The sequence below is a fragment of the Myotis nattereri genome, assembly GCF_964212035.1.
Source record: "Myotis nattereri genome assembly, chromosome: 3".
Taxonomy (NCBI): domain Eukaryota; kingdom Metazoa; phylum Chordata; class Mammalia; order Chiroptera; family Vespertilionidae; genus Myotis; species Myotis nattereri.
This window is the reverse complement of record NC_138077.1, coordinates 45,305,683-45,330,959: the sequence shown is the minus strand read 5'-3', so window position 1 is coordinate 45,330,959 and position 25,277 is coordinate 45,305,683. Positions and strand designations below refer to the sequence as shown.

The 25,277-nt window shown below is 40.6% G+C and overlaps 1 protein-coding gene across 1 annotated transcript in view; it reads right to left on the bottom strand.

The window, feature by feature from the left end:
• Nucleotides 1-11,444: 11,444 nt before the first annotated feature.
• LOC308516177 (kininogen-1-like) overlaps nt 11,445-25,277 on the bottom strand; it is a 38,483-nt gene continuing 24,650 nt past the window's right edge. Inside the window, exons 6-10 of the mRNA XM_081087020.1 lie at nt 21,700-21,784; nt 20,651-20,823; nt 13,219-13,326; nt 13,018-13,104; nt 11,445-11,682 (exon numbers count right to left, since the gene is read on the bottom strand). Coding sequence (XP_080943146.1) covers nt 11,629-11,682; nt 13,018-13,104; nt 13,219-13,326; nt 20,651-20,823; nt 21,700-21,784 — 507 coding nt within the window. The 3' untranslated portion in view covers nt 11,445-11,628. The remainder of the gene's footprint in view (nt 11,683-13,017; nt 13,105-13,218; nt 13,327-20,650; nt 20,824-21,699; nt 21,785-25,277) is intronic.

Sequence of the window (25,277 nt, the reverse complement as noted above, 5' to 3'; positions counted from 1 at the left end):
GAATTTAGTTCCTTTAGCCAAGCTCCTCTGGCCCCCAAATGCTTCCAAAATTATGTTTTGTCTCTGGACTCTAATTTACGCACAGGGCCTTCTCCAGGTTTCTGAACCCTTCTAGATGCTGAATCAAGACCACTGGCAAGTGCACGTTGTAGCAACCAGTTGTTCCGCCATTTGGTTGATTTGCATATTAGCCTTTTATTATATAGGATTTTTCTCTGTATTGGAAGACAATTCTTCATGAGTTTCTGCATGATTCTGCACGTCTTAAGAGCAGAGGCAATGAATAACTTTTTTCTGGACTATATTTCAAAGCTGTTTGTACAAAGAACAGCCCTGGGAGATAGAGACTGTGACTCCATCGAGAACAAAGGGAAATTTTACTTATTGTCCTTTATAATAATGTCTCCATCCAGCACAAGGGTCATGCTATCTTACTGCTCATTATAATATATTTGTGTTCTTTAAACTCAACATCTGACTTTCTTTGTGTCACCTTGTGGGCATTGGGACTTGAGGACTGTAAAATGCGGGGATTGCTTGAGTAATATTACCTCTGACTCAGGAGTCTTGTGTCTTCTCTTAGCGTCCATGAAACTGTGGAAGACTAACTTGCTAAAAATTAGACTAAAATTTTTGATTTTTCACAGTTCTTGGCACAATTTAAAGATTTTTGAAAGTCTCTAGTTCAATATTGTTTATCAACTAAGTATCTCAATAATCAATTAGTCCAAAATTCCAAAGACAATTTGGGATTTTAGAAAAATATACTAAGTGAGCTAAAGTTCAATATAATACTGTTTTAAAACTTTTACCGAAGAGAGGGCATATGGTATAAATTTGCATATAAAGGATAAGTGGAGGAACTCTATAGTTTCTCATAAATTGTAATACTGTCTGAACTTTTGGAGACCAGTTTCTAATGACACCAGTCATTCAGATAAAGACTCAATCCAGTTGTATGCCCGTACTTACTAGTATGTTTCCAGACTTTAAAATATTAGTGCGAGCAATAATAATTTGTAAGGCAAGTGTTTTAAATTTTAAAACTTTAATTTAGCATTTTTTAATTTTTTATTTATTTTATTTTATTTTTTATTGTTATTTTTTTATTGGTTAAGGTATTACAAATGTGTCCTCATCCGCCCCATTAACCCCCAACTTCGCCCCCCCCCCCCCCCGCACACTCATGCTTAATTTACCATTTTTTAAAATGCTGAACTTCTCACATGAAACAAAATGTTATGATTGCATTTTTATTTCTCACATGGCAAAACCAGGAGATATATAACTATATTTCACATCTGGAATATATTAAATAATTTTATCAAGAATTTGAGTAGTATTAAATAAACTGCTTATATTTTACTTCTTTTTTTAAATAAACATTTTTATTGATTTCAGAAAGGAAGGAAGAAGGAGAGTCAGAAACATCAATAATGAAAGAGGATCATTGATTGGCTGCCTTCTGCATGTCCCACACTGGGCACCAAACCTGCAACCCAGGCATGTGCTCCAAATGGGAAGTGACCTCCTGATTCATAGGTCGCCACTCAACCACTCAGCCACGCCAGCAGGGCTGCCTTTCTCTATTTTATTTTTATAATTAAGAGGGATACCCGGTCATTAAAACAATAGACATACTGTTTAATTGTTTGTTAATAATTTCATTACTGTTATATCATAATGTATATGTTTTCAACTTTGTTTTAGACAGATATAGTTTTAATTGACATCTAAACTACTTAAACTTTTTTTTTTTTTTTAACCTGGAAGTCACCTATTCCTAGAAAAAAAAACCCTTTTACGTTTCAGTCTTCTGAAGACTAACTTTAAGCTACTTGATGCATTTCTATGAGCCCAGGGAGTGTAGTTTTGTCACTGGGCCCCTACCACTCAGGTAACAACAGAGCACTGACCTTCCCTCCCAGCCTGGAGGATTTTTCTTCAGCCCTAATGTCACACTTTTCTTGAGAAACTTCATGATTCTTTCTCTTTGATTCATTCAAAGTCTTAGTGATCTTTTGAAACCAATTATAGGAGCCCTATTAAATTTGAGATACTTAGTTTTATTTTATTTTCTTCATGAGTGAGTTATCCTATATAATTCAAAGGTTTCTCCAAGGGAGGCTCCTGTCATCTGTCATTCTAGACCAGGCCCCCAGACACAGAAAGCTTTTACTGCTAAAGGCTTCAGAGAGGCTAGGGTCCCTTTTAGGTTCCTCCATCCTCCCGGTTATATGGAACTTCACATAGAAAAAAATCGCAGCTAGTTAACAAAAGGAATTAGTAATTAGACAGTAGGTCAGACAGGGAAAAGAAAGATGGAAAGGTATTCATTAAGGAGAGAACTCATTTTCTCCCAGGGGCCTTGTTACCTGTGAAGACCTTTGCCTCTGGGGGGCAGCATCTCCCTGCGAAGGAGAGATCCTTGGGAAAGGAGTTTGCCTCTTTGCAGTCACTCATTCCATTTCTCATTTTACTAGCAATAAGGGAAAACTTGCTTCTCACTAGGGTTGGACTCTCACAACCTTCCGGCCTGAATAAGATTAAATATTTCAGCTGAATCACCTCTCAACTATAGAAACACATTGAGAAAGTAAGGACTGTTGGCTGTCCTCTGAGTCAACCACTCAAATATGGGTCTCCACCTACTTGTGGATCCACCTTTTGTGTTATCAGCTGCAGTAATAGCAACAGCAAATGCCATATTTACTGAATGTTCTTACCCACTGTGGTTTTTCAGCAGCATATCATTGTTAAAAGTTGTTTATATACATATTTATTAAAATTATGAAAGATTAATGGGAGTGAAACCTGACATTAAAAATGGTCATGATAGCCCTAACCGGTTTGGCTCAGTGGATAGAGCGTCGGCCTGCAGACTGAAGGGTCCCAGGTTCGATTCCGGTCAAGGGCATGTACCTTGGTTGATGGCACATCCCCAGTGGGAGGTGTGCAGGAGGCAGCTGATTGATGTTACTCTCTCATCAATGTTTCTAACTCTCTATCCCTCTCCCTTCCTCTCTGTAAAAATAAATCAATAAAATATATTTTTTAAAAATGGTCATGATATATGATAGGTAAAAAAGAGAGATTATGCATTTTACCAGAGGCCCAGCGCGTGATTTTTTTGCTCGGGAGAAAGGGGTGGCCCTCAGCCTGGCCTGCACCCTCTCTAATCAGGGACCTTTTGGGGGTTGTCTGACTTACGGTTTAGGCCTGCCCCCAACTGCCCTCCCCTACTGGCCTGATCGCCCCCAACTGCCTTCCCCTGCTGGCCTGATCTCCGCAACTGCTCTCCCCTGCCAGAACCCACCTCCGCTGGACCCCGCCTCCTTTGTGCACATGGCCATCTTGTGACGACTTGAAAGCATGATGCATGAGGGCATGAAAATCACCTAGGTCAGGGGTGGGCAACTGTTTTGTGAGTGCGTGCCAAAACCAGCAAAATCTCTGACTCAAGATTCTTCTGCGTGCCAACCCTAATTTTTTGAGAACATGTTTTGCCTACTTGATATCTCTCCTTTTTTTTTTTAAATACATTTTATTGATTTTTTACAGGGAGGAAGGGAGAGGGATAGAGAGTTAGGAATATCGATGAGAGAGAAACATCGATCAGCTGCCTCTTGCACACCCACCGCTGGGGATGTGCCCGCAACCAAGGTACATGCCCTTGACTGGAATCGAACCTGAGACCCTTCAGTCCTCAGGCCGATGCTCTATCCACTGAGCCAAACCGATTAGGGCTACTTGATATCTCTTAAGGGGTACGTATGTGAAGAACCTTGAAGAAATAATAAAATTCATTTGAGTGACAAAAACACAGTATATGATGATGAAAAATACATTTATTTTTTAATGTATACATGTACACTGATAGTCTGACAGAAAACTTTATGACTCCGTTTGATATTATCAGCGGGACTTTTGCTGCTGCATCACTGATTACAGAGGTTTTTCATCAGGCTTATATTTCGTGACCTTCAGAGATATGCACGAGTTACTACTTTCATCTGTCAGGCTACACCTATTACGAGACTTAACAAAATTCATCACTGAGAACAAAGATTCACAACTGTAAATGGAAGATTATAAGAGAGGGTTTCGTGTACCAGCAAAAGTTACTGGAGTGCCATGTTTGGCACACGTGCCAGGGGTTGCCCACCCCTGACCTAGGCATTTTAGTATAGATTTTTTAAAATTTTATTTTATTGTTTAAAGTATTACGATAGTAGTACATATGTCTCCTTCCCGCCCCCCCCATTCACCTTCCTCCAGCCTGCCCTACCCCCTGGCACATGCCCTTACCACGCCCCCCACCCCCCCGCCAGTGTCTTGTGTCCATTGGTTATGCTTATATGCATGCATACAAGTCCTTCGGTTGATCTCTTACCTCCCCCCACCCCAACACTCCACAGCCTTCCTGCTGTAATTTGACAGTTTGTTCCATGCTTCTCTGCTTCTGTATCTATCTTTTTGTTCATTGGGTTATAATGTTCTTTATTATCCATAAATGAGTGAGATCATGTGGTGTTTTTCTTTCACTTCCTGGCTTATTTCACTTAGCATAATGCTCTCCAGTTCCATCCATGCTGCTGCAAATGGTAAGAGTTCCTTCTTTTTTATAGCAGCATAGTATTCCATTGTGTAGATGTACCACAGTTTTCTAATTCACTCATCTGTTGATGGGCATTTAGGCTGTTCCAAATCTTAGCTATTGTAAACTGTGCTGCTATGCATATATCCTTTCTGATTGATGTTTCTAGTTTCTTGGGATATATTCCTAGAAGTGGGATCACTGGGTCAAATGGGAGCTCCATTTTTAAATTTTTAAGGAAACATCGTACTGTTTTCCACAATGGCTGCACCAGTCTGCATTCCCATCAGCAGGGAAGGAGGGCTCCTTTTTCTCCACATCCTCTCCAGCACTTGTCATTTGTTGATTTGCTGATGATAGCCATTCTGACAGGTGTGAGGTGGTACCTCATTGTCGTTTTGATTTGCATTTCTCAGATGATTAGTGACTATGAGCATGTTATCATGTGTCTCGGCTTTCTGAGTGTCCTCTTTCGAAAACATTCTATTATTTTAGTATAGATTTATAGCAGGATTCTTTTTTTTTTTTGAATACACATACCTACAAACATTTGAAAACAAGAAAACATTTCTGAAAAGTTATAATCAAAATTTCAACAGTGAAATTTCAATAGTTTTTATTTTCTGCTTTAAGTCCTTCTGTATTTTCTCAATTTTCCACATTATATACTTAAGTATGTACTATACAATAGAACAATTAATAGTGAATTTCAACATTTAAATGAATATTTAAATATGAATTGCCTCAATCTTAGTCCTATGTTTGCCTATCCTGTGTTCTGGCTTTTATTGATTAGCTAGACGCCCGATGCATGAAATTCATGCAAGAGTAGCCCTTCACAGTCCTGGCTGCCTTGGCACTCGCAGCCCCATCTTCGTCCGGAAAGTCCTGTTCTGTTGTTCGGTCGATTTGCATATTATGCTTTAATTATTATAGATATTTATCTGGCATGTAACTAGCAGAAAGTTGTTTGAGGGTGGATAGGATGTCAGAACCAAGCATTAGTGGATGTTCAAACCACAGAGACTAAGTGCAGGAAAGAGGTACCTGCTCATTAATCACCAGGGCAACTCTGAGTAAGTCACTGCCTGTATCTTTCTCCTTCTCTTGGTCCATCTCCTTCTCCTCTTGGTCTCCATCCCCTCATTAAAGAATTCTAGACTCTAGGAGGAGGGTGAGCCACAGCTGTCATCTTGTCCTGCCCTGCCACCCAGCTATCTGTCCCAGAATACATTTGACTCCCAGCCTCTACTTCAGCACCTTCAGAGATGTGGAGCTCAGGTTGGTGAACCACAGAGACGTGGGTTTGGGTCTAGACTACAGCAACAGAGTGAGTGTTGTAATCGTTTTGCTAGTGGAGGGTTTTGCCTTCAATTTACATAAAATGCAACATCTGTGAAGTGCAATAAAGCCAAGTACAATAAAAAACAGTGTGTCTGTACTTTTGCCTGAAAAGCATTCTCCTCTTTGTCTACCTAGGGAACTTCTCCTCAATATTTAAATCAGGTGTGCTGTTTTAAATCAGGCCCATGTGACATAGGCAGCTGTGGTTACATGAGTGGACTCTAGTCATGGAGACCTGGGTTCCGTCCTTCCTCTCCTAATGATACTTGCTAAGTTCTCTTGGCCAGCTGATCTCACTTCTCTGAGCCTCAGTTTTCTTACCTGTAAAATGGGGTATCCTGATGTGATAATGTGTATGGGATCTTCATATGGGGTCCGGCACACAGCAAGTAAGTAATACATGGAAACTGCTGCTATTTGTCACGTCAGTGGTTTTGAGCCTGACCTGCACATTAAAATCACGTGCAGAACCTTTAAAACATGACTAAATAGGTCTGGAGTGATGCTCCCAGCAAGGTATTTTTTAAAAGTTGCCCCAGTGATTGAGAACTGTTATACCAGCAGTTCTACAATATGCCTGAGAGCAGCAGCACCAGCATCTCCTGGGAACTTGTTAGAAGCTCAAATTCCAGCCCTTCCTCCCAGCCATAGGGAAGGAGAAATTCTGGGAGTGGCCCCAGCAATCTAGGTTTTAGCAAGCCTTATAGGAGATTTTGATGCATGCTCAAGTCTGTGAACCACTGCACTAGATTGTTAGCTAAGTGAAGGCATGAACTAGCCGAGTTTGTCTTGTTCAGTGCCCTATTCCTAGGACTTACCACTGTGCCATGTGCAAATTCAGTTTACTTCAATTCAATTCAATTGTCTGTGAAGGCACTGTGCCTTGGTCCTGGGAAAATGGTGCTGCGAGAGACAAGTCCTTGCCCTCTCAGCTTGCTTACTGCCTCCCAGACTTGACTCTTTCTGCTCTCACTGCCCCATAAGCACACCTCTACCTCCGGTTGTAATCTTTATATATGTTTTCATGTGTCTGCATCCCCCACTCAACTGAAGAGACTTTACTCATTTTCTTAGGAGTTGCTCTAATGCAGTTGCATTGCTGGACCTGGTTCTGTATTTGAAAGCAATGGGCTGTGTTTCCTGATGTAAAATGATGGGGGCGGGGAGTCTGGTGTGTCCGTCAAGGTTTGATCAGGGAAGCAGAACACTATGAGCTTCAGGGTATAAGGAATTTATCTTAGGAATTCGACTTTACACCGTTGTGGGAGGAGCTAGGGAAGTAAGATCCTGGGTAAAGAAGAAGGAGGATCAAAGTTACTAATCAGCCTTCCCTAGGCTTTGGTGCTATAGGACAAGTCAGAGATTTTTTTAATATATTTTATTGATTTTTTACAGAGAGGAAGAGAGAGAGACAGAGAGTTAGAAACATCGATGAGAGAGAAACATTGATCAGCTGCCTCCTGCACACCTCCTACTGGGGATGTGCCCGCAACCGAGGTACATGCCCTTGACCGGAATCGAACCTGGGACCCTTCAGTCTGCAGGCCGACACTCCATCCACCGAGCCAAACCGGTTTCGGCAAGTCAGAGATTTTAAGGAAATTTGGACAAGCACATCCAGCTGCCAGAAGAACTGTGAGGGGAGTTAGTGAAGAAACCCACAGAAGGCAGTTGCCCTAGAGAGCCTCCTGTGGCTCTAGGTCAATATGACCAGTGGTGGGGGAGAGAGCTACTCTCCAAATAAGGATGGATGAGGCCAAGCCTGAGCTCTTGCCTCTGAGTCCTCACTCACTGCATCTCATTCTGTGACTTTCCAAGAGTCATGGCTCTGCTTCTTTCCATCTTCTTGTTCACACACAAATGTCTTCTTTGAACAAATCTAACCCAGAACCACAGAAAAGCAGCTTCTTGGAGACAATTTCTGTTTAGCTAATTTGACCAAAGCACCAGGATGGTAAATAATACTTATGTAAAAAAGCTTGGCCTGACTGGTTTGGCTCAGTGGATAGAGCATCGGCCTGCGAACTGAAGGGTCCCAGGTTCGATTTCGGTCAAGGGCATGTACCTTGGTTGCGGGCACATCCCCAGTGGGAGTGTGCAGGAGGCAGCTGATCGATGTTTCTCCCTCATCGATGTTTCTAACTCTCTGTCCCTCCCCCTTCCTGTCTGTAAAAACTCAATAAAATATATTAAAAAAAAAAGCTTGTACTTTTATTTTTTCCAAGAGCTACTATTTTATCCGTTTTTAATAATAGTGGTGTTTCCACACACTCCGAAATGCCATATAGAGAAGACAGGAGACAGAAAAGCTGCCATAATAAAGATCTTTTGCTAGTTTCAGGTTTATGTTTTTCACAAGCTTAGTCCATGAATATCTAATGGTACTTCCCTGTTAATATGGCAGGTGACACAGATGTTGCAGCAATGAAATAATTTGAGGCGGGTCCTAGTAGTTTTACATGCATTTGCATAATGATTTCATATGTTTATTCAGTTGTTGAAATATCTGCAATTATGTGCATTTGGGTTTATTCTGGTTTTTAGAGTTACTAGGAAGCACAGATCAGCTCCTAGTTTCTTTGTTTGTGTTAATGGCATTACTATTCCCTTATGCACCTAGACTGGAAAACTTTTGTCATCTTTGACTTATTCCTGTCCTTCACTTCTCAGACTCAGTAAATTATTTGCTTATAAGTCTTTGAAAGGCCATTCATACCCAACTTGTACTCTTAATTTTTATTGCAACAAACCTAGTGAATATAATGCTAAGTTACCTGTCTGTCCGTCCATCCATCCATCCACCCATCCATCCATCCACCCATCCATCCATCCATCCATCCATCCATCCATCCATCCATCCATCCATCCCTCCATCCATCCATGCTTTGTGAATCTCATAACCTTCCTATTTTAAAAAAAATATTTGAAAGACAATAAAGTGGTACACGGGTAAACCTGGATTAAAAGGAAACAGAGTAGGCCTAAATAAATTGTTCTGACCTTTAGATGCACTAGAATCAATGTAGAACTTTTGAAAAATACTGATGTTCAGAACAACTCACAGAGATTTGGCTTCCTATGGTCTAGAGCTCCCTCGGTTATTCTAATGTGCAGCCAGGTTGGGAACTGTGGAATTGAAAATGAGGGAGTAGGTATTATCAGCCACTTGATATGAGCTGAATGTAACCTTTGAAGCATATGTATAGCTGCAAAGGCAAAAGGGGATATATGCTCTGTTAAAGACACCTCATTGTCTGACAAAATATTTTGCCCCAGAATTAAATTCTAAAAGTAACACAGTTATGTTCCAGTAATGCAACAATAGCTCCACTTTACTGAATGGTTGCCATGTGCTAAGCATTATGCCAGTTAAAGGAATTACCTCTTTCAAGTCTTACCAGACACCTATGATGTGAGCATATTATTTACCTAATATTTCAGATGAGGAAACTGGGATGTTGATAACATAAATAAATTTTCATCTTTTGGATTCAGGCTGTCCAATTGCAGAACCCTGGTTCTTAACCATTTTACTGCACTGCCTCTAATGTGAATATTGGGCAATACCTCCAGTTAAACTTTTGCAAGACAGAATATGGTGGCCAAATGGATATTCTTGTAAAATAAAGCCTGAAGGTAAATAATTTGATAAGAGCAAATTTTTACCAGATATTTAGACAATATTTTGCTTTCTGATCATCTAACTTACAGGTAGGGACACTGGGACTTCTGGAAGAGTGGGTTGTTCTCATATCTACTGGATTCTTTTAAGTGTTCTCATAGGAGCCTTAGGATGGTCTGGCTTCTCCCACAGAGCACCAGAAGGGGCCTGGGGGGAGGTGGGGTAAAGCAGGAGTGCAGGACAGATTGGGATGAGGCTTAGCAGGAGATGGAAACAGGGGTAGAAAACTGGTAAGGGCATCCTGCTTGAGGTGCTGGGCCTGGGCAATGTGAGAGAAGTCGGTTGGGCTGAACAAGAGGAACTTTCTGTCCTGAAAGGAGTATAAATGGAGGAAGCTGTGTGGTTTCAGAGCCAAGGTCAGAAACATGGGTGTGCCTTTTGCTTGAGAGTGGGAGGAGGGTGCAAATATTTAAAGAGTGAAATGTAGGTTCTGGGTCACAGGAAACTCATGATTATTTTATCTCACAAAGGTCTAAAGTACAGATACCTCATGTTGCTGAGAGAGCTGTAGTTTTTGTATACCAGCCGGAGTGGTCATCCTTCTATGAAAGTACCTGAACTATGCCTTGAGTCCAGTCTCATCTCATTCTAATCAATGCTTCCCAGAGTCTTCAGAATAATGTGTTTTATACACTCTTTCAGCAGGTCTGAGCTCAAGAACTGTCAGAGGCTCTCTACTGCCTATTCAAATCCAAACTACCAGTTGGGCTTAATTTTATCTTTCCACGTCTTCCATGTCTTCCTATCCCATCCATCAGCTCTGCTTACTGCTCCACAAATGATCATGGCATGGGTTAAATGTTGTTCCACACGCTTCAGTCCTAACTTCTCAATGTGATTGTAAATTCTTTCAGGATTTGTGTCTTTTAACACATGTTTCTCTTCTTTTCAGTACCTAGTGCTAAACAAGTAGTAAGTAGCCAATGCCAGTGCTTGACTCCATCATAGTTTACCCTGAGCAGTTCTAAGAACAGCATCAGACACAATAAGATATTTAATAAGGGTTTTTGTATTGAGATAATGATCATCTCAGATTCAGAAATGTGTTTTTGTAATGCCGACATTGATAATAATACCTCATGGTAACTTGGTATAATGAAGTTCAAAAGGTCTGACTATGAATGCCAGCTCTGTCGTGTAGTAATTGTGTGACCCTGAGCAGGTAACTGGGAGCTAGTTTCCTCATTGTAAATGAAAGGTGGTCCTGGGGACCTCAGAGTTGTTGTGAGGACTAAGTCACACACCAAACAGAAACTGTCTAGCATGGTAAATGGCTCCAATAGGCACTCAGTAAATACTTATTACAGAAAATTAAAAATCTCTTATCACTTTTTATTCTATCAGATTTCTACTTTTTACCATTATTTGAACCAGAAAGATAATTTTAAATTTTCTTGAAACTTTTTTGAGGTTTGATATTCTTTGTTAATGATAAGTTTGTAGGCATCCTATTAACAAAGAATATTTTTTGTTTTCTTTTTTGGTAATTATCTAGATCTTTAAAAAAGTACAAAACAAGACAAATCACTCTTAACTTTGAGCTGGAAATCAGGAGAGAGAGAGGAAACAAAAAAAAAAGGAGAGAGAGAAAGAAGGGAAGGTAGAGAGATTCCTTAGATTTCTGATGGAAACATCACCCACAAACCCTTGATTTAGAGCCCATGATGAGGTCCTGGTGGTAGGGAAGGCCCACTTAAGGGATCCTTGCATGTTCCAGAGTTGCACTATGAGTCTCCATGGTAGAACGTGCTCTCTGATCAACTGGACTTTGCTGCAGGATGGGTGTGGCTGAAAGCAGACTACTGTGAATGAACCAGGAGTGAGAACATTAAGATCAAACTTTATTTCACCCAGAAACAGAGTGATAAAATGGCATTCTTCTCTATTGACATTCTATCCCATCTTCTTGTCCTTCCATTTAGGGCTGCTGACAGGTCGCTGGGGCTATTGTGCCAGGCGTGGAGATTCTGCCCACTGGTCAAGAGGCCACACTCTCAGATGTTGGCTATGCCCCTGCCTCCTGAGGTCGGCCCTTGTACACACAGGGCCTTAGTTGCTTCTGTAAGTATAGTAAAATTCTGTTAATATGCTGTTATCATTCAACAAGAGAAGAGTGAAGCAACCAGTTGTCAAGATGAGACTTGTTCCTGACATCATTGGTTCTTTATTGAAAAGTACAGATAATATTTGAAATGGAATAAAAACTCAAAGGATCAAATGCATTTGATAAGTTGAAGTAGCAGTGGCAGATGCCTCCACAAACAACTGTAGCTATTTAAAGCCCTGTCTTGTTTACCTAGGCAGAACACAGCAAGGATTATGAAGTGGGTGCTTCCCTCATATTAGAAGCAATTGAAGACAATCATATTGTCTTTTTTTTTTTTTTTTTGTAAAAGTCAGCGCTCTTTAATGTTATAGCCAGGTATTAAATGCTATGTTAATATTGAAGAAAGGATGAGAATTAATATCTTTTCCTGTTTTGATTGATTTTATAATGTGTGGCTATTTCTTAATAATAAACCTCTAAACTAGAGGTTTTCCTTCATCTGGAAAAATTGGGAGGTTGAACTACATAATACCATGGCACATTATTTATTAATTGATACTAATTCTATTAGCACAATTGCAGTTTTCATACCAAAAGACCATAAATGACTTTATGGACTGAATATATATGCAGCATATGCCCACAATTACTTTGTTGGGCTGAAACATATTAGGTCATGTTCACAAGCTTGAAACACAGCCTTTATATGTCTGTGTTAGACCACATATATACCTATACAGGGAACCTGCCTCAGAGAGTTGTCAAGAGAAAAATACGTGTGAAGTCCTCAGTACAGTGCCTGGGACAGAGGAAGCACGTGATCATGTTATTATCCATTCCAGGATCTCAGCATTTTTGCAATTGTTAGTGTCTCATCCTTGGCAATGGGAAAAGTCTTACTTACCTCCTAAGGTTCTCTTGAGAATTGGAAAAGACGATACAAACGAATGCTTCTCACACTTGAATGTGGGTATGAAACCCTGGGGACCATGTTAAAATGCAGATTTGGATTCAGTCGATGTGGAGTGGGGTCTGAGATCTATATTTCTCCCAAGTCCCTTGGATGGAGGAAGATGCCAGTGAAGCATCTCAGGCACATCTTAAAGCTGCAGAGCTAGTATTGGCTCTGCAAGGCAGGGTCTGCCCTTCATTAAGAGAGAGCCTCCTGAAGGATGGGACACTGACAATGGGTGAGAATTGATTAGGGGCTGACTGTTGTTTTCCTTTCTAGACATAAAACAGAAATGTTAGAGTTCTCTCTATTCTAAAAAGATAGACTCCCAATTCATTTAAATAGTGGTTCATTTCAAATCCCAAATAGTACTTTGCAGAATGAGCAAATCATACCTTTCCTAGTGATAGACATTTGATAGTAGACTCAATTTTTTTCTCCCAACGTCTCTCATAAACAACAGCAGTGCATCTTAGAATTTCCTATCCGTAAACAAAGGCCAAAAGAGAGAACAGTGTTATTCATGAAAACTTAAACAAGTATAAAATATCAAGTAGATTTCCATTGAATAAGTATAGAGTTGCATGACTACTCACTCCAACTTTATTGATCTCACAACTTTCAGTCAACTCTTTATTACTTTCCTTGGAACATGTGGTTTCCCTGGCCGTGAAGTCAATAAAATATCTTGATCCAGCCACCACCTAGAAAATTAATTAGCACAAAGAAGAACCTTTTTTTAATATTATATAATGAATGATATATTTTTCCCTAAGGGATCTTAGGGGAGAATATTAAAGTTCTAATTATACACTGATCAAATGAGAGGTATACTAATAAAAGTACAAATGTTTGACAACTAAACTTTTAGTTTTATGCATGTGTAAAATATTTGGCTTCGGTCTGGTCTACAATTTTTATATTTATACTTTTCTGGTTTTCATTATTCAACAACATTCAAGTGCTCAAGTTGTAATAGAATCTAAGAAGAGTAGGAAGAAAAACTTAAACATTTTCTTTAAGTATGGTTTATTGTCTTTCCAAATCTTTAATCAGAGAAATACTGAATTAGTGTCACTACAGAAATTGTGGGATAAATTATATAATTAGAACAATTCTTTGGATTTTGTAGTTTGCCTCTCTTAATTGTTTTATATTAAGAAACCATTTTAATCTCTATCAATAGTTTTTTAAATGATTTTTTAGAGAGAGAGGAAGGAAGAGGGAGAGAAAGAAACACCAATCAGTTGCCTCCTGCATGCCCCATACTTGGGATCAAGTCCACAACCTGGGCATGTGCCCTTACTGGGAATTGAATCCACAACCTTTTGGTGCTCAATAGGATGTTCAACCAACTGAACCACACTGGTCAGTGATCTAAGCAACAGTTTTAATCTTTATACAACACTGTGTCCACAATGAATATTTTGTGGCCCAATTAATTAATTCTTTTATATAAAAGAGGCACACTTTATTTATTTAGAAAATTAAACTCATGCTTTTTAAAATATACTGCCTTCAATAAAATTGCACATATGGCTTTTTAAAAGTCATTTCAAAAGGCCATATCTTACATCTCTTACACTTAAAAAATATACTTGGTAAAAATGACTTTAAATTGTATGTTAAAAAGTTAGTTGATATGGCCCAATTTCTAGTTCAAGTTATTCAGAACTTAATTCTAGGATCTAAATGTGTGTGTGTGTGTGTGTGTGTGTGTGTGTGTGTAAAAGAACACAGGAATATATCAGTTGACCTGGAGAAATGACTATTATTTTTAAAAATGAAGTTTTAGCCCTGGTTGGTATGGCTCAGTTCATTGAGTGTCATCCCATGCACCAAAGGGTCCTGAGTTTGATTCTCAGTCAGGGCACATGCCCGAGTTGCAGGTTTAATCCCCAGGTTGGCGGGGGGGGGGGGGGGGGGGTAGGATGCATGCAGGAAACAGCGGATTGATGGTTCTCTCTCCTTCTCCCTTCTTCTCTCTCTAAAATCAATAAAAGCATATTAAAAATAAAATAAATGAAATTACAGGGTAATAGTAGAATGTCGTTTGAAAACCACAACAGTCTTCCCTTTCTCTGTGTTTTTTAAAAGCATGGAAAACGTGAGGCGGGAGGAAGAGAGCAGGAGAACAGAGTCATAGGAAGAGCTAAGCTCCCCTCTACTTTTTCTGGCATTGATCTACTGGGTAAACATGGTTACATCTTTAAGAAAAATTTGATACTTAACTTTTAAGACTCCAGGTATAGGTGTAAATGGGGAGGAAGGTTCTAAGAGGGTTTTAGGGTCTAATTTTGGTGATCATAAGTCTAAATTTGTTCAGACAGAAAGGACAACTGATTCTCAAAATTCACAGCAAGCAAAGTAAAAAAATAAAAGCTGGGATAAACATGGTATAAGATTAATATTCTTATGCATGTAAAGCCCAACATGAAAAAATGAACAAAAGACTTGAACAAGTGTTTCAGAAAAGAAGTTATGACTATCTTCATTAATAAACAAAAATAAAAACAACAACAATGCCACAGCATTTTTAATCTTCCATATGTTGGCAAAGATAAAAAACAGTCGTGGGGAAACCTAGATGGCGGCATAGGTTAACGCCGGAGATTGCTGCCTCGAACAACCACTTCAGAGATATAACTAAAGGACAGAACGGACATCATCCAGAACCACAGGAAGGCTGGCTGAGTGGAAATTCTACAACTAGGAGGAAAGAGAATATCATATCCAGACTCAGAGGAGGTGCAGTGCTGAAGTGAAATACTCAGGTGCGGAGTGCGCGCGCGGAGCAGGTTGGTGGCGGAGGAATCGGGAGGGAGTCTCAGACTCTGAGCTCCAGATCCGGGAGAGTCTCTGGGGACCCAGACTCAAACGGGAGAAGCGGGACCGTCTGGCTTCGGTCGGAACTCGAAGGCAGCTTTCTCTCTGAGGTTTGCAGAGGTTGCTGGGACTCTGAGAGGCAGAGCCCCTAGGGACAGAACTGAGAGCAGCCATAACTGCTTGCTCCGCCTGCCCTGTAGATCCCCGGGGACCCGCCCCGCCCAAGCCCTGCACAGAGCCATTTGCCGGATAGTCTCAGGCAAAGGCTAGATTAGCACCGCCCTAGAGATCCAGCACAGAAGCTCTCCCACTGCAGACACAGCTGACTCTCATAGCCAGTTAGTCTGGCACCCCTGGTATTACCGACAACAATCAAGGCTTAACTACAAGACTGCGCACAAAGACCACTAGGGGGTGCACCAAGAAAAGATATAAAAATGCGGAGACAAAGAAACAGGACGCAAATGTCAGAAATGGAAGATATAGAGCTCAAAACCACACTTTTAAGGTCTCTCAAGAACTGTCTAGAAGCTGCCGGATAAAGTTAGTAAGGCCCTCGAAAAGATTGGTGAGACCGCCGATAAATGTAGTGAGATCCTCAAGAAATCTAATGAGACCCTCAATGTTGTGATAAAGAACCAACTAGAAATTAAGCATACACTGACTGAAATAAAGAATATTATACAGAATCCCAACAGCAGACCAGAGGAGCGCAAGAATCAAGTCAAAGATTAGAAACGCGAAGAAGCAAAAAACACCCAACTGGAAAAGCAAAATGAAAAAAGAATCCGAAAATACGAAGATAGTGTAAGGAGCCTCTGGGACAGCATCAAGCGTACCAACATCAGAATTATAGGGGTGCCAGAAGATGAGAGAGAGCAAGATATTGAAAACCTATTTGAAGAAATAATGACAGAAAACTTCCCCCACCTGGTGAAAGAAATAGACTTACAGGTCCAGGAAGTGCAGAGAACCCCAAACAAAAGGAATCCAAAGAGGACCACACCAAGACACATCATAATTAAAATGCCAAGAGCAAAAGACAAAGAGAGAATCTTAAAAGCAGCAAGAGAAAGAAAGGCAGTTACCTACAAGGGAATACCCATACGACTGTCAGCTGATTTCTCAACAGAAACTTTGCAGGCCAGAAGGGAATGGCAAGAAATATTCAAAGTGATGAATGCCAAAAACCTACAACCAAGATTACTTTATCCAGCAAAGCTATCATTCAGAAGTGAAGGCCAGATAAAGAGCTTCACAGATAAGGAAAAGCTAAAGGAGTTCATCACCACCAAACCAGTATTATATGAAATGCTGAAAGGTATCCTTTAAGAAGAGGAAGAAGAAGAAAAAGGTAAAGATACAAATTATGAACAACAAATATGCATCTATCAACAAGTGAATCTAAGAATCAAGTGAATAAATAATCTGGTGATCATAATAGAATCAGGGACATAGAAAGGGAATGGACTGACTATTCTTGGGGGGGAAAGGGGTGTGGGAGATGTGGAAAGAGACTGGACAAAAATCGTGCACCTATGGAATAGGACAGTGGGTGGGGAGTGAGGGCGGAGGGTGGGGGGGGGAACTGGGAGGAGGAGAGTTATGGGGTGGAAAAAAGAGGAACAAATGTAATAATCTGAACAATAAAGATTTAATAAAAAAAAAACAAAACAGTCGTGATACCTGCTATTGGCCACGTGTGGGAAGCACACAGCCTCAGTCACTGTTGGTAGGAATAGAACTCAAAGCAAGATGATCAAGATCCTATGGCCAGGTGGTATGAATGTAAATTGGCATAATTTCAAATAGTTTGGCAATTTGGCAATTTGCATCAGAGGTCTTAGACATACTCTACATATGCCTTGACATTTCTAGTACTTTGTTAAAGGAAAACTTCCTGAAGGTGCACACACAGATCCTTGAAGTTTATTCATCTGAGCAAAGACAGGGAGGAATACGGACAACAGTGGGGACAGTGGCGGCAGAGGCAGGGAAAAATAAACGGCCTGTGACAGAAATCACATCATTCACATGTGCAAACGGGGAATTTAAGAAACATTTGGCACCTGAAACCAGCTTGAAATGGACATGCATCCAAATAGGACTAAATATGCAGAGCCAAGGCAAGACCAAATCTGTAAATTAAATCTTTGGCAAAAATTGCTCATTTGGCAAATTCATCACATGGTAAATGGATTTTGAGTAACTCGGCTGCTTCCAGCAGGGCTTCCTTGAATAATCATGTCAGAACAGCCAAATTGTTCTCTTTAAATGTAAAAACCAGTAAAGATTCATCTTTCGTAAGTAAGTTTGAGATTCTCACCATATTTCAAATTGACTTGGCAAGTGAAGGAATGTCAGTTCCCTTCAATTAACAGCATTACCTATTGCTGTCCTCCTAGCATACTCAGCATAAGCAAAACATACCGCGCTAGAATATTGATTCATTAATTTACAGAGAACTATAAGTACTATGAAGACTAGATAGTCATGTATAAAATGAGTGGTTCTCTCCTGACAGCAAACCTCTGATATGCAATATATGGTGGAGTAGAGGGTATTCCTGCATCAAAAATAAGGGAGATTCACAAGAAAGCAGAAATATGAATTGAGAAGAAAAGCTGACAAACGCAAGAATAGCATTGGGGTGTGTGGGTGGGTAAGAGGTCAACCAAAGGATTTGTATGCATACCTATAAGCATAACCCATGGACACAGACACTAGGGAGGTGAGGGCATGTGCTAGGTGTGGGAAGGGCAGGGGAGAGGTCAATGGAGAAAAAAGGAGACATATGAAATACTTTAAAAGTGAATAATTAAAAAAGGATATATGCACCCCTATGTTCAAAGCAGCACAATTTATAAAAGGTAAGATTTAGAAACAGCCTACGTGCCCATCAGCAGGTGAGTGGCTAACAAAATTGTGGTACATCTACACAATGGAATACTATGCTGCTATAAAAAAGAAAAGAAGGAACTCTTAACATTTGCAACAGTATGGATGAACCCAGAGAGCTTTATGCTAAGGAAAAGAAGCCCGTTGGCGAAAGATAAATATCACATGATCTCACTCATTTGTGGAATATAATGAACAACATAAACTAATGAACAAAAATAGATTCAGAGACATAGATGCATTGAACAGACCATTTAACCTCAGAGGGAAAGCAGGGGCCTGAAGGGTAAGAGATCAATCAAAAGACCTATATGCTTGCATATAACCATAACCAATGGACAAAGACCTTAGGGGGGTGAGGGAATGGCCTGGGAGAGGTTAATGGGGGAAAAGGAGTCATATGTACTACTTTAGACAATAAATAATTTAATTTAAACAAAAGAATAGCATGGATTGGTGAACCATGTGAGTACACCACTAACATGGGTCATGTGCCCGTGAAAGGAGGGAGAAAGGTTGTGGTGTCAGGGGCAGGAATAAGTGCTCGAGGAGGAGAGAGAGCAAAGTGTCAGCTTTCACTTATTTTAATACCATTTGGTTAGGTTTCCCCTGCAGTAGTGAAACTAATACAGGAAATTAGAAGATGAAAGTAAACAGCCCATTGTGCCCTCACCTAAACCACCACTGTGAATAGTTGGAGGCATTTGTCTCCTTTCTAATTGTTTTCTGTGCTTTTTATAACACACCCGACAGCAGAATGTATAGTCAACTTTATGGTCTCTTTTTTCCCACTGCATATTTTAACACAAGGCATTTGCTACATCAAAAACTCCTCACAAAGATGCTTTAAAATTGCTCCTTGATACTCTATTTTAAGGATATGCCAGGCAGTATTTAATCATTTCTATATTTTTGATCGTTTTGACAGTTTACCATGTTGTCTTTTATAGTTAAAGCTGCAATGAGTATCATTGTTTTTAAGACTCTATTTTAAATTTCTAGAAATTCAATTACTGAGCCAAAAGTATGAATTGATATATTTGAATTACCCCTCCCCCCATCAGATTATGTTGGTTTGCTGAAACAGTTTGGTTCTATTTTGTTCACATTTAGGGAGGCCGGTTTTGAGGTTTATAATAGGAATCTGTCCATGAGTAGATTACTCAGATGCTGTTAGAGTTGGAAGAACTTTGGGCTCTTCTCACCCAGCTCCTCCTTTTACAGATGAGGCCACAAGACTGAGTGAGTGTGAATGACAGCCCGGGGTTACCCAGGACTTGAGGGCTGAGGCTCTGGTAGAACTGGGTCTTCTGACCCCCAGACTAGGATGTTCCTTATCTCTTGACAGGGCATGGAAGAAAAGATGAAGCCATAGCAGTGGTTCTCAACCTTCTTAATGCTGCGACCCTTTAATACAGTTCCTCATGTTGTGGTGACCCCCAACCATAAAATTATTTTTGTTGCTACTTCATAACTGTAATTTTGCTACTGTTATGAATCGTAATGTAAATATCTGATATGTGGGATGTATTTTCATTGTTACAAAGTGAACATAATTAAAGCATTGTGATTAATCACAAAAACAATATGTAATTATATATGTGTTTTCCGATGGTCTTAGGCGACCCCTGTGAAAGAGTGGTTCGACCCCCAAAGGATCGCGACCCACAGGTTGGCGACCCACAGGTTGAGAACCGCTGCCCTAGAGGGTACATATGTGGGCTGGAAGCACACGTAGGCAAGGGGGAAGTGACATGGAGGTGAGAGTGTGAAGAGAGTCTGGTTGATGATAGACTGACATGTGGCTGATCCCAAGGCACTAAGTGATGCTACAACAAGAATCGACTCTAGAAAGGCAGAGAATTAGAGTAGCTTTTCCTTGCCCTACATTTTATTAATTATATAATAGTTGCTAGACTTTATATAACACTTTAAAGTTTGAGAAGATAATGTATTGACATATACCTCTTTTTGTGTTCCATTTATTTATACATTCACTGGTTGCTTCTTGCATGTGCCCTGACCAGGGATTGAACCTGCAACCTTGGCATGTAGGGATAATGTTCTAACCAACTGAGTTACCTGGCCAAGGCTTATTTGAGTCTCACCCAGTCCTTTGCAGACAGAAAATGGAATGTTCTAAATGACTTGTCCAAGATCACGTAGCAAGCATGTAGTGAGGTTGAGACTTGACATTCAATTCCTTTTACCAGGTATACTATTTCCCAACCAAGATCAGTGGCAATATTAGTAAGCAGTTTGCACATAGACTATATCACTATCTTTGTAGCTTAATTTAGATACCTGTGATGTTGCTCTGTGCACTATGTCAATCTTGAAATAGAAAGTTGCATTATTGTCTGCATTAAGCTTTGTAATGGAATGAGTCAAGGCGTCCTTCAGATTTGGATGGTCAACAGATATCTCTGAGCGGCAGCCAATACAACGTCTGCGAGGTGATGATAGAAAATCCTCCTCTGAAAAAGGAAGCAGGTTTTAAGTCAGCGTGTGTACTGAAGGAGCGGTCTAGCCTAGGACCTCTCCTGCACATTGTCCAGCACTCAATTATATGGGGCCATGTGCAGCCTAAGGCCAGTAGTGAGTGGGTAGAGGTTGACTGTATGACCTTCACCTTACTGCCTGCCCTCTTTTCCTCTCCTCAGAGTCAAGGACATTTAGGTGTTAGTTAGTATACCTTCAATATCAATGTGCTGCACTGTTCCTAACTTTTTGCATTTTTGAAAGAAAGTGTAAAATAGCAACGCTTAATTTAAAGGAATGATTCTCTAGTGGTAAAATTTTAAGTCCTCTGATTCTGGTGAGCAGGGAGCTTCAATGATGCTTCTCACTGTGGAATGTATGCAAATATCTTTCAAGTATGTGAAAAGCCAACTCTTGGTATAAGAAACACTGGCGTGACCATAAACTTGCACTATCTCACTTTCCGCCGCCCCCCCCCGCCGCCCCCGCCCCTGCATTATAACATGCAGGAGCAAAAAGTATTTAATTGAGAGAACTTATTCTGAGTAATTAAATGGGAGATACAGCTTTCCCAATTTATAACACCTGGGGTAGTGACATCTTATAGACAAGGAAGACCAGTTGTCATTGCATGTGGAGATCAGCTTTGCCCAAAGAACATAAACTTTTCCTTCTGTCACCATATTTCCTCTGGCCACTTGCAGAGCAGTCCCAGCTGCATCATCTACAACACAGCTGTGCAGAAATGGGGTACAGCTGTAAGTGTTGTTGATTGTATCATGGGACCTAAAGTACAATTCCTATTAAAAGGCATCGCCAAGTGTCTGGTATCAACATGTACTACTAGAGCACAAATATGTATTATCACATACCTGGTAAAATATGACACTTCTGTGAGAAGGAAGCAATTCTTAGCTGAGGATCCACGTATGCAAGATCTGTACATTCACCGGTATCCTAGTTTTTCAAAAGTAAATAAGTTAAAAAGGTTTTTAAGAACTTTTAAAGTAAACAACTAGTAACATTAAATATTGGAGTCCCGGCTGCCTTTGCCTGCCCACCTGCCGGTGATCGGAGAAGCCGGAGGGGGGCAGGGAAGAGGCAGGCGCCCGCCTCTTCCCTGGCTGCCCCTGCCAGGGAGCAACCGGAGATCCCACAGCAGGAAAGGGCGGCCTGCAACCAGCCCCCTTGTGCACCTACCTGCCCAAGAAATCACCGATGCGATCCCACAGCAGGATAGGGTCGCCGGCAGCCAGCCCCCCTGTGCTCCTGTCCCTGGGTCTCCCTGGAGATCCCACAGCAGGAAAGGGCGCCCCACCCTGGCCACAGCTCAAGGGAGAGTACAACATGTAGTGGAGGCCAGGAGCCTGAGAGATCAACAGAGAGGGGCGCCTGCTCCAAGCCTCCAGGGTGTGGCTGGGGGCAGGCCCCCGGCAGACACACACACACACACACACACACACACACACAGTGCCTACTCTGAGCTTCCAATGTGGCTGGGAGCAGACCACCAGTGGACACATACACACAGCAACTGCTCGGAGCCTATGTGGCGCGGCTGGGGGCAGGCCCCAGAAGAGACACACACACACACACACACAAACACACACACACAAACACACACACACAAACATACACACACGGGATGCCTGCACCGAGCCTCTGCTGCCAGACTGTGGCCATCAGTAGAACATCCACTGGGGGCTCCCGGACTGAGGGGCAGGCTGGGCTGAGGGAACCCCATCCCCCAGTGCAGGAATTTCGTGCACCGGGCCTCTAGTATATATATAAAATAAAAAATGTCATAGCTGCTAAAGATACAAGGAATATCACACTTATAATACCTTAATTTTGGATGAGGAGATGGATACTGGAAGTAGCTCTGAGGTTCTCAATTCTATTAGCATATTTGATTCACCTAGAAGCTTTTAGGTTATTCTTACTTTAGAGACTCACCCCAGACCTAATCAGAATGCCTGGGGAATGGCCTAGGAGAGGTTATTTTTAAAGCTGGCAATGTGATTCTAATATGCAGTATGGCCCAAGAACTATTTATGAAACTCTTTAATCAGTGCTTTTCCAACCTTAAAGTGCAAAGGACTCACCTGAGAATCTTGTTAACATGCAGATTCAGTAGGTGTCGGGGGAACTCAAGATTTGGCTTTTCTAACAAGCTCCCTGGTGATGCTGATGCTGCTGGTTCAGGGACCAACTTGGAATAGCAAGGCCTTCAGTCTTACCAGGTGTAGGCAAGAGAGTTCATGTATATTTTGTGTCCTTTAATTATTGTAACAATGCTGTGAGACCGGTGCTGTTATTCCTCACCATTTCACAGATGAGGAAGTGGAAGCTCAGGAAGTTATACCAGAAATCTGATTGGATTTGTGACTCCAATCAGCCCTGCATCTGTGTGAGTTGTGAAGCGGGAACTAAATTAAGGCCTTACAAACAGATGCAGGGAGATTAAAGCCAGATAACATTTAAGCTTATATAATCTCAAATGGCTAACTAAAGAACATAAGAAACAGCAGGTGTTAATAGATGCTTTAAAGGCCAGATGACTAAAAATAACAAAGTTAAATAGGAGCTAGAGCATACATTTCTAGTCTCTCTCTCTCTCTCTCTCTCTCTCTCTCTCTCTCTCTCTCTCTCATATATTATGGTAAAATATATGTAACGTAAAGTTTGCCATTTCAACCATTTTTAAGTATATAACTTAGTGATAAGTGATATTAATTTCATTATTGAACTATCACCGCTATTTCCAGTAGTTTTCATCACTCTAAACCAGTGGTTGGCAAACTGTGGCCCCTTGAGTGTGGCTTTTCCACAAAATACCACGTGCGGGCGCGCACATACAGTGGGATTGAAACTTCGTGGCCACACTCAAGGGGCCCAAGAGCCACATATGGCTCAGGAGCCACAGTTTGCCGACCACTGCCCTAAACACAAATTCTGTACCCATTAAGCAATAAATACTCATTTTTCCTCCCTCTACCCCTTAGTAAACTCAAATGTACTTTTGCTTCTATGCATGTGTTAGATATTTCATATAAGTGGAATCATATAATATTTGTCTTTTTATGTCTGACTTCTTTCACTTAGCATAATGTTTTCAAGGTTCATCTATGTTGTAGACTGTGGCAGAATTTAATTTCTTTCTATGAATAAAGAACATTTCATTGTTTTATATATACATCACATTTTGTTTTTCCACTCATCTATTGATGGACACTTGGGTTGTTCCCACTTTATGGCTATTGTGAATAATGTTGCACCGAATCCTGGCGTGTAAGTATCTGTTTGACTCCCTGTTTTTTAATTCCTTTGGGTACATACCCAGGAGTGCCATTGCTGTGTCATATGGTAAGTCTATGTGTAACTTCTTGAGGAACTACCAAAGTGTTTTCCACAGTGGCTGCACCGTTTACATTCTCATCAGCAATGGGCAAAGGTTTCAATTTTTCCTCGTCCTCCCCAATACTAGTTATTTTCTAATTTTTAAAAAATTATAGCCATCTTTTAGGTGTGAAATGGCATCTCATTGTGGCTTGTTTTACACCCCCCTCCCTAGGTAGCTAGTTATATTGAGCATCTTTTCATGTGTCTAATGACTGTTTGCATATCTTCTTTAGAGAAATGTTTATTTTAAAGTCCTTTGCCCATTTGAAAATTAGGTTGATTGTCTTTTTGTTGTTGCATTATAGGAGTTATTTACATACTGCATATTTAATTCTTATCAGATATATGATGCAAATAATTTCCCCCATTTTCTGGGTTGTCTTTTCACTCTCTTAACAGTATCCTTTTAACTTTTCTCCCAATTATGTAATAAATACATGCTTGATTAGAAACAGTGGCAAGTACTAAAGAGTACTAAAAAGTATAAAGAATAAAAAAAAAAGCACCCATAGTTCCAACTGAAAGTTAACTATGGTTTATATATTTGCATATTTTTTTTATGAGTTTACTTGAGGCAAACGAACAACATATGACAGGGAGCAAGATCTCAAATGTTCCCCTCCATGACTATTTTGTTGTTGTTAATCCTCACCTGAAGATATTTTTCCATTGACTTTAGAGAGAGTGGCAGAGAAAGGGAAAGACAGAGAGAAACATTGGTGTGAGAGAAACACATCATGGGTAGAGTGTTGGCCTGTGGACTGAAAGGTCCCAGGTTCAATTCTGGTCAAGGGCATGTACCTTGGTTGCAGGCACATCCCCAGTAGGAGGTGTGCAGGAAGCAGCTGATCGATGTTTCTCTCTAATCAATGTTTCTAACTCTCTATCCATCTCCCTTCCTCTATAAAAAATCAATAAAATATATTTTTTTAAAAAGAAAAGAAACACATCAATAATTTGCCTCCTGCACATGCTGTGAACCAGGGCCTGGTCTGTGCTGGGAGGAGCTTGCAAGAGAGTAACATGCTCTTGACCATAAATGAACTTG